The following is a 9,281-nucleotide window of genomic DNA, read 5'->3' as shown; positions in this document are numbered from 1 at the left end:
AGAGCCACGCTCTCCACCCACTTGGGAAGGGCTCTGGGGCTGGAATGGGAAGGCAGTCCTGGCACAGCCCCATTACACCAGTGGCTGAGCTGTGGGAAGCTGGCTCTGGAATGGGAGTGACCTGCCCTGCTCTCCATGCCAGGATCATCCAGGGCTATGGATACCCCGCAGGGATGGGAGCTCCCAGGGCACCCCCAGCCCTGGCCCCCAGCCCGTGGGAGCAGGGACAGCCAGTCCTGCCCCACCATCGCCCTCCCCTCCTCCCTGGCTGGCAGGGAGGGAGCAGGGCTGGGGGCAGAGCAGTGTTGGCAGAGCTGTCCCTTGGCAGGAGCCATGTGGCCGGAGGGGCCCAGCCCGGAGCCAGATCCGGCCAGCAGGAGCTCTCCCGCTTCCTCCCGCCGTGGGCCGAGAAAGCACGGCCACTGCAGGTGCCCAAACTCCGGCCAGGACAGGATCACAGCCAGGGACGGGCTCGAAGGTGGAGGCAGCAGGACGGGGGATGGGGACAGCGGCAGCACAGGGAACTGGTCCTGCTTGGGGAGCAGGTCCCCACAGATCTCACCCCTCAGGAACTCAGGCCATTGCAGTCACTACCATTTCCTTTTATTCTTTGCATCTGTACATACATGGTATAAAACCTCCTGTTCCAGCTGCCTGCACCAGCCCAGTGTTGGCACTGCCCGGCCCCACCGGCCCCACAGCACCGGGACATCGGGGCTCCCTGGCTCAGGGGGCTTCCAGGTGCTCCTCCCAGGGGGGACAGACCCACGCTTCCATCAGCACCCCAGGAGCAGCCGGTGCCTGGGCTGGCTGGGGGCATCCCTGTGACCCCCAGGCTGGTTGGAGGGTCAAGCATCTGGGATGGATCCATCCATCCATCCATGCATCCGAGCACCTGCCATGGCACAGGGCTGGAGGCTCTTGGTCTGCAGAAAGTCCACAAGAAACCCAAGGAGGTGAAGCTGCCCACAGTCCTGGGCCACCTCTGAGCTCCAGAGCCAAGTTCTTCCTCACGGGAAATCTCCCCTCCGTTAAAACCAAAAGCGAGAGTAAAGAAAGTTAAGTACAAATCAGAAAACAGTAAAAACCGTACGGCAGGAAAAAATATATATTACTACAGGGGCTAGAACTCCAAAGGCTCGTCTTGTTGGATCCTAAATTGCTTTACGTGGGCAGGGGGGCAGGAGAGAAGAGCTAATATCCAAAGTCCAACAGAAAGAACCAAAACTGAGTCTGCCTTCCCCTCCCAGGAAGTGCTGAGAGATGTCAGGAATGCCCCCACAGCCCTGGGAGCAGATTGGCCCTGGGAGCAGATCACTGTCCTGCCATGGCACAGGGAGAGGGAAGGAGGGAGGAGTCACATCTTCCCTGGTGCCACCGTTGCAGCACCGGGGTGTTCAGCCCCATGTCCAAGAACCGCAGTGAGAACCAGACCCTCGGCTCAGCCGCCCTCCTTTATACTCGTATCTCATCATCATCTTCATCAGCAAACGAGAACTCCCTGTCGGGGCGCTTTGGGGGCCCCCCCCGCTGGCTCGGTGGCCTGGGGACAGGGCTGCGCTCCTCGGGCCCCGAGGTGCAGCTGGATGCTGGACTGCTGTCCCTGGGCCCACGGGCCGGGCTCTGGCTCGGCGGGGCCGCCACCGCCACCACCGGGGAGCCGGGCAGGGCGGCCTCCCCCTCCTCCTCGTGGCTCTCCTCCGCCTCGGGGTCTTCGTCCTGCTCCCACTGATCCTTATCCATGATGCTCAGGACGTCCCCGAGCATGGAGGGCCCCAGGTCGATGTGGAAGGACATGATGGACTCTGCGTGCTTCATGCCCGCCCCGCCCTTGGCCACCACCACGGGCAGCTCCGTGATGTCCCCGAAGTCGCGCTCGTCCAAGCTGGGGCTCAGCGGCCCCGCGGCCGCCCCGTTCGGGCGCTGCTGCTCTTCGGGGCTCATCTCCTCGGGCTTCTTGACGGGGCTGGAGGAGAGGCTCTTGGGCAGCTGCCCCGCGCTCCTGTCCACCTCCTTCTCGTTGAGCTGGGGCAGGGACACGGCGTTCTTGACGAAGAGCGCCGAGTCCCGCAGCGAGCCCAGCATGTCCCGCCGGTCACCGCGTGTCACCGACTGCGAGCGCTTGCTGCTGCGGAAGCGGCGGGACAGCAGGCTGGGCTTGGAGGCTCCCGGCTCCTCGCCCGCCTCCGGCACCGGCTCCCCGGCCTTGCTGGTGAGGAAGGAGGTGTCCCCGAAGGCGTCCCCCGCGCGCCCCACGTGCATGGTGTGGCGGAAGTCCCCCAGGGGCGCGCTGATCATCTCGGCCGTCAGGTCGGCCCGCGAGCGGCGCTTGGAGTGGGCAGAGTTGGACACGAGCTGCTTGAGGATCGGCATGGTGGCGGTGAGCGGAGGCTGGGCAGAGCTGCACCGTGTCCCGCCGGCCCCGCCGGTGCTCACAGCTGGGGCTCCACGGCTGGGATCCCACCGGCGTCACAGACGGGTCACTCCTGGGGGAGAGGACAGAGGGACATGGTCAGGCTTTGAGGACATGGACGGGCCTTCACCCTGCCAAGCTGCAAAATGCGACCCCATGCCCACAAGCTGCTTGGTTCCCTCAGGAATAGCCTCCACACGGGGCATTGTTCCACGGGGAACACATCCTCTGACCCCTCCCAAGCTCCCCACACCCCCCGAAGCGGGTCCCAGACCTTATCCACGGAGCAGACATCCACAGGAGAAAGATCTGGGCAAAGGGATCCTTTGGGATGATCCCTGCCCCTGTGCCCCACATGAACGGGCACCAAAAGGGATGCAGGGCACCCCTGTCCCCTCCCCGTGCAGCCCCAGCCCGCCGGAGCGGGGCACGGCAGCTCCAGCCTCCGCCAGTCGCACGCCGAGGAGATGCCTGGGATTTTTTTTTTTTAATTGGAAGAAAGCAGAAAGGAGCAGACGCCAGAAGGAATTGGAAACAGACGGCAGGAAGTGTGTGAAGAGGGCGTAGAGCCCCCGGGAGGCACCGCACGCCGAGCAGGGGGACAGAGGGAGCCGGGGAGGGGGACACACAAGCACCCCACGGGTACCTCTTCACGCTTGGCAGCAGGGGGACATGGGGACACAGCCCTGCTGCACCCCAAACCCCTCCATCCTCACTGCTCCCCGGCGCTGAGCCCATGTGTGACCATCCCCACCCTCCCCGGCCACCTCATCGTCACGGCTGTGACTCAGAGGTGACAGAAATGACGAGGGCTCCGGCGGGGTGGGGTGTGCACGGGCACGTTACTCCTTCCCACGGGCCCCTCGGTGCCACGGCCGACCTGTCCAGCCCAGTGCCCGCAGCCACGCGGGAGGGGACAAGGACACAGACCACGTCACCGCATCCCGCGCTTCCCATGGCGCCAGGCAGCCCCAGGTGGTCCCGGGAGGGGCTGCCGGGGAGGAAGGGCTTGTGGCCGCCCGCTTCCTCCCCGCGGGCACCGCCGGCGACACCGCGGCCCCGTGACACGCACGGGGAAGGGACGGACACGTCTGTCCTCTGAGCGAGCCTGGGGCGGGGGCCACATCCCCCCGCTGCCCACCCAGCCCCAGGGTGCAGCTGAATGGCTCTGCAGGGTCGGCCGGAGGCCAGCCTTGTCCCCACAGCCCACGGGCAGCGACGGTCCCAGCACACCCCAGCCCTGCTCAACTGGACACCACAGGGCGCCGCGGGACCTACCACCCAGCTCCCAGCATGGCAAAGGGAGGGCTCCACCCCCCGTCCCTCCCCAAATCCACCCTGTGACACCCCCTGTCCCCTGCAGGAGCAACAGGACCTCAGGCAGGCTGCGGCCGGGCAGGATGGACTCTGACCCCCAGTGGGTGCAAAGTCCTGGTGCCCAGCCCTCCCGTGCATGGCTTCCATATGGGGCCGGCCAGGGCACTGGTGGCACGTGGCCACGCTCCCTGTCCAGCCCCGTGCAGGATCCCACCACACCAGAGAGGCCCAGCCTGAGCAGGATCTGGTGCGTGCCCGGCTGAGCGCGTGTGCACGGCACGAACGCCTTCCCCTTCCCAAGTCTCCTTCCAGGCCGGCATTCCTCCAGCCTTTGGTTTTCCATAAAACAAACACTCCCGGCGAGCTCCCCAGCTGGGCCAGGCAACCGTGCTGCTGATTTAGGCCATCTGGGGACTGTCCCTGCCTCGTATTTAGATTTCGGGGCCAAGTTCAGCATTTGTGAGATACTTTGCAAGCCGCACCAAAGGGGCCACCGGGAGGTTGGAGCGGGACATCGGAGCACAGCCACCCCAGCCAGCAGAGCTCCATCACCATCACAGCCCCCAAACCAGCACCACACCCCCCTCAACACTCCTGCCCTCAAAGCTCTTTCACAGCAGCCAAAATCTCCCCCCACCCCTCGATGTTTCTCTCCCAGCTCACCCCGAGGGGTGATGGCAGCGCAGTGGGGCTCTGCTGCCCGCACAGCCCAGCTGCCCACCCCGTCCTGCCCAGGGGAGCAGCACACAGAGCCCTTTTCTCCTCCTCTCGCTCGGGGAGAGCGGATCCTGTGACATTCCCGCTGCCGGCGCTTTCACAAACGAAACCAGGCCAGGCATCGCTGGCGCTGCCTCTCCAGCCACCTACCAGGGGAAGCTGCTGGTAACCCGAGAGACTTCACAGGCACCTGGCAGCACTGCCCATCCCGAGGCAGAGAGCCCAGAGCACGGCCAAGTCCCAGCAGTGCTTTGGAGCAAGGGGAGGGGATGAGACCTCCGAGCACGGGTTGAGGAAAAGAGGGATAAAGTGTACTGACAGCCCTGTGCCGCTTCCCACCTGCCCTCTGAGCCCTTTGTTAGCATGAGCTCTGAGCAGTGAGAGCCTCAGGTGCCCAGGGACACAATTGTCCCTGTAAATGAGTATCTGCTTGCAGAACAGTGGGATCCTGCAGCCAGTGTGGAAGTGGGACAGGACCATGTACCCTGATGGTGCAGGCTTCCCATGAGACCCCCTCCTCCATCCTCTCCATCTCATCCTGCTCAGCACCAGTCACACGTGGGGACCAGAGGGACAAGTGGCTCAAAGAAGGAGGGCAGGGAACGGGTGCACACACACAGGGGAAACGCCGAGTCCAGCCACGCTCCCACGCGTCCTGCCCCCGGCTCGTCCTGCTCCCAGGCTGGGAAAGCCAAGCCAGGAAAGCATCCCGGCCGGCCCGGCCGGCTCCAAACGAGCTCCCCGGCTTTGCCATGCACAGCACCCCAGGCTCTGCAGTCCCTGCAGCCCCGAGATCAGAGGATGCTCTCCCCACCCTGCCGGGTGCTGGGGCAGGGGCTGGGCCGGGCCAGTTGGGCCCCCCACACCGCCCAGGGCCAGGGAGAACCCACACAGGGGGCAGGGAGGACACGGAGCCTGCTCAGCCCCACTTTGGGAAGCGCTGCCCCTCGGGGATCCGGCACAGGCGGCCCTTTGATGTTGGAGCCTGGCAGACAGCTGCTGGAGACAGGGCACGGATCACACCCTGTCACTGCCAGCCCCGGGAGGGGACCAAGCCGCTGTCACACCCTCGATCGGGCTCCCCAGCGAGTCTTCCCAGGGCCTGGGGGCAGACGGTCCTGTCAGTGCGGGCAGCCCCGGCGCCCCGGTGACCGCCTCCACCCCGGCACGGTGACAGGTCTGGTCCTGTCCCTGGCATCGGGACGCCGCTGCAGCTCAGCCGTGGGACGCACGGAGCAGCCTCTGGAAGTTGAAAGGCAACTGACAGCGAGCATCAGAGGCAGGGACGGCGAGATGGCACACGGGGCGGGCGGGAGGCAAAGCTCGGCTCTCGCCAGGGCTCTCGGCACACGGAGCAGCGCCAGGCTGGGGAACTCACCGCCCCAGCGCCGGCACGCCAGTGCCAAAAGCCAGGCGGCCAACAGCCAGGAGGTAGCCAGAGTTCAGCAAGGAACTATTGGCAGGACACGCCAGAACACGCACAGGACCATAAATCCTCCTGCTTTGGGGCTACGAACCAGCCCGCGGCTCTCCAGAGCCAGGAGGGGACTCTTCCGAGGGGAAAGGTTATCTCCTCGCTGGTCCTGGCTCCTTCTCTCACAACAACAGGGGCTGGCCGGGGTCCGACAGGATACCGGGACTAAACAGATCTCCCGACCTCCGCTGGGCTCCGAATTCCTGCGGTTTCGCTGAGGTGGACGGGAAGTAAACAGGCAGACTTCCCACAGCGCGGCCACGGCTCCCTACCTGCCGGGGGGCCCGCAGCCCACAGCAGCCGGCTCGGGGGGCCCGCGGCGGCTGTTTGTGCTCAGGACAAAACCCAGCGAACAAAGGGAGAGAGCGGCACGGTCAGCACAACGCCGCCGGCAGCGGGGCTGGCCGGGGGGGCCGCGCGGGGAGCCCCGCGGCCGGGCAGCCCATGGCACGGACCCCCGGGGATGGGGGCTCAGGGCAGCCTCGCTCTGCACCCCTAGACCCAAATCCACCGAGCCTCCCCGGGGCTAAACCTCAGCTGGAATCGCTCCACGGTTTCCGAGGGAGCTGCGTCCAAAACAGACTTGTTTACTGTGTGCTCGGCCGGGGAGAGAGCCCCGTCCCGGGGTGCAGAGTGCACGCTGTGCCTCAGTTTCTACCCCAGCCCATTAACGATCCCCTTGGAACAGCTTCCCTACTGTATAGATCCCAACTCCTTTTGAAACAGCCCTCCTGATCCATAGATTCGGCGCTTGGAAACATCCATACTTAACGCTGCTGCTGCCGCCGGGGTCAAACCGGGGCGGCGTGGGACGAGTCCAGCGCCCCGCGAGCGGCCGCTGCCCACTGAGTCCCAGCTCCACAGGCACCGGAGCGGGTTTGGGAGCCGGCTCCGCGCTCAGGGCTGGCACAGCCGCGCAGCTCCCTCTCTCTGGGGCACCGGAGCGAGTTGGGGAGCCAGTCCCGTGCCCAGGGCTGGCAGAGCAGGGCAGGTCCCTCTCTGAGGGGCACCCATGGGAGCGGCGTGTGTCGCGCAGGGACTGGGAGCAGGGCAGGCTGGGAGCCGGCCGGGACCCCGAGCCCTGTCCCGGGCCGCCGGGGGATGAGAGGGACGGGGATTTCGGGCGGCTCTGACTCAGCACCCGTCGGCGCCCAGCCCCGGCCAGCCCCGGGGTGCCCCTGGAGCCGCTCCAGCACGGGGAGGATCCACCTCCCCGAGACGGGCCGCGGGCAGCCACCGCCCCGGCCGCGACCACCGCCGGCTCCGACCACCGCCAGCCCCACGCGGGGCTCGCCGGAGCCGCGGGCGAGCGGCCACCGGTCGCCGGCGGGGCGGGGTGTGCCGGGCCGGTGCCCCACTCCGGGCAAACACCGCTCCGCATCCTGTTAACCCCTTCTCCCACCCGCGCCATGGGACAGACCCCACGGCCCCGCGGGAATTGAGGCGGGGGGTCACCGCCGCCCCCCCTGCCCGGTACCGGAGCGGGGCAGCCCCGGGGACCCCGCCCGTTCACCGGACAATAGCCGAGCGAGCGCGGCTGCCTCCCCCCGAGCAGGGTCCAGCCGAGCCGGTCCAGCCGAGCCGAGCCGGGGCTCCCCGAGCCGAGCCGGCCCGACCCCCGGAGCCCCCGGCCCCCCCGTACCTGCTCGCCCGGGCCCCGCCGCCGCCGGTCCATGGCCGCGCCGCGCCGGAACGGAGCCCCCCCGCCGCGCCGGTGATGTCATCGCCCCGCCCGGGCCAATGGCGCCGCGCCACGTCACGGGCTGTCCCACGCCCTCCATTCAAACCCGAGTGGGGCGGGGGGCCTGGGGGGGGTGACCCTTGTCCCCAACGCGGCCCCGCTCAGGGGGGTCCCGCGGGAGTGGGGACATGAGTGGGGTCATGAGTGGGGGCCCGGCAGCGCGGGGATGCGCTGGGGGGGCGGGATCGCGGGAAGCTTCCCCTGGAGGGGGTTGTGAGTGGGGTCTCCCGGCCCCTCCCAGGCGTGGTGCAGGGATGCCACCGTTCCAATCGTGACTGTGACACCCACTGGGCTACAGCACCCACACCTCCCCTCCACCGCCCTCGTCTCCCTGTTCCCAGCCAGCCCCACTGCTCCATCCCCCTCAGGGGGCCGTGGGGTCCCTCCAGGCCATGGGTGGTTTGAGTGGGCAGTGGCCAAGACACGATGACAGGGGCTCCAAGGCCACTCCAGACCTCCGGTGCTGGTGCTCTCTCTGGGTTCCACGGCCCCACCGAAGCTGGCGATGGATTCTATGGCCGCTCCGGCTTTTGGGAGGGGCTCCATGGCCCCCCCAGTGCTGGTAATGGATTCCGTGACCATCCCAGCCCCCCGGAGCTGGCGAGGGGCTGAAAGGGAGAGTGCTGGGCTGCACAGCCGCTCGCTCGCGGGGATTAAGACAAGACCTTTGTGGGAGAAAAGGGGCGGGAGAGCTGAGATTATCCCGGACCTGCCTAATGCAGCGTTTCTTGGATATTCCGGAGCATCTGGTGTCTTTGTGGAGGGAGCCAGGATGGGGTGCAGGGGGTGATGAGTGGGGTCCTGGGATGCTCCAGCCATGCAGCCCTGGGATCTCAAGTGCTGGGACACGACGCTGTGAGGTCTGAAGGTCTCTCATGTCACCGGTGCAAGGAGCTCCATTCCCTGGGCCCGGCAGCACGGTCTGGGGGCCCATGGTGGCAGCACCAGGCTGGGCAGCCCTGGGCACTGTGATGGCTCATCTGGTGCTGACATTTCCCTCAGTTGGAAGGGAAGTGGCTTACACACGGAGCTGGCACTGCACTGGGCACTGAGGGTGGGTGTGGCACTGCAGAGATGCTGGGGTTGGTACTCAGGGCACAGCTTCTGCCCCCAGCCCAGGTGCCCAGCACCATCTCACTCATGCCTGCTGCCTCCATCCCAGGCCATGCTGCTCCTTCCAGTGCCATTTTCCCAAATCATTTGCTTGGCAAATTTTATTTTCCTTCCTTTCCGTGTGGGGAAACTGAGGCAAGAGGCAAAGCCTGCAGTTGAGCAGGGGGCCCCTGTGAGCCACCGCTGGATGCAACAGTGGTTTTTTGGTGGGTGAGGAAGAGGAGGGGGGTTTGCCAGAGACCCCACCGGTAGCTCGACCCACTCGCGTGGGGACAGGGTTGAAGGCTGGTGTGACACCGGTGCAGCTCTGCTCGCCTCACCTGATGCTGTCACGGGAGCAGGGAGATGGCTGAGACAGCGCAGTCAGGAGGGATTAACATCAACCGGCTGCTGGGAGCCGCCGGGAAGGCTCCCGCGGGCTGGCCTGGCTCCGGCTGGGAAGAGCAGGCACCCACTCAACTTGAAAAACTGCCTGGGAGAGACGGGCCCCCTCCACGCTCCCTCAG

General features: G+C 66.6%; 1 protein-coding gene across 1 annotated transcript; it reads right to left on the bottom strand.

Annotated features, from left to right (window-relative positions):
- Positions 1-581: 581 nt before the first annotated feature.
- CDC42EP4 (CDC42 effector protein 4) lies at positions 582-7,601 on the bottom strand. Its single transcript, XM_027725374.2, has 2 exons — positions 7,564-7,601; positions 582-2,486 (listed from the first exon to the last, which is right to left on the bottom strand). Exon 2 carries the CDS (start codon positions 2,371-2,373, stop codon positions 1,456-1,458), a length of 918 nt encoding a protein of 305 aa, XP_027581175.1. The 5' UTR covers positions 2,374-2,486; positions 7,564-7,601; the 3' UTR covers positions 582-1,455.
- Between the last annotated feature and the right edge of the window lie 1,680 nt (positions 7,602-9,281).

Source organism: Pipra filicauda, unplaced genomic scaffold, assembly GCF_003945595.2.
Source record: "Pipra filicauda isolate LSUMZ 115617 unplaced genomic scaffold, ASM394559v2 scaffold80_size11013439_pilon, whole genome shotgun sequence".
NCBI classification, from domain to species: Eukaryota; Metazoa; Chordata; class Aves; order Passeriformes; family Pipridae; genus Pipra; species Pipra filicauda.
The sequence above is the reverse complement of the archived record's forward strand: the minus strand, read 5'-3'. Positions and strand labels throughout refer to the sequence as shown.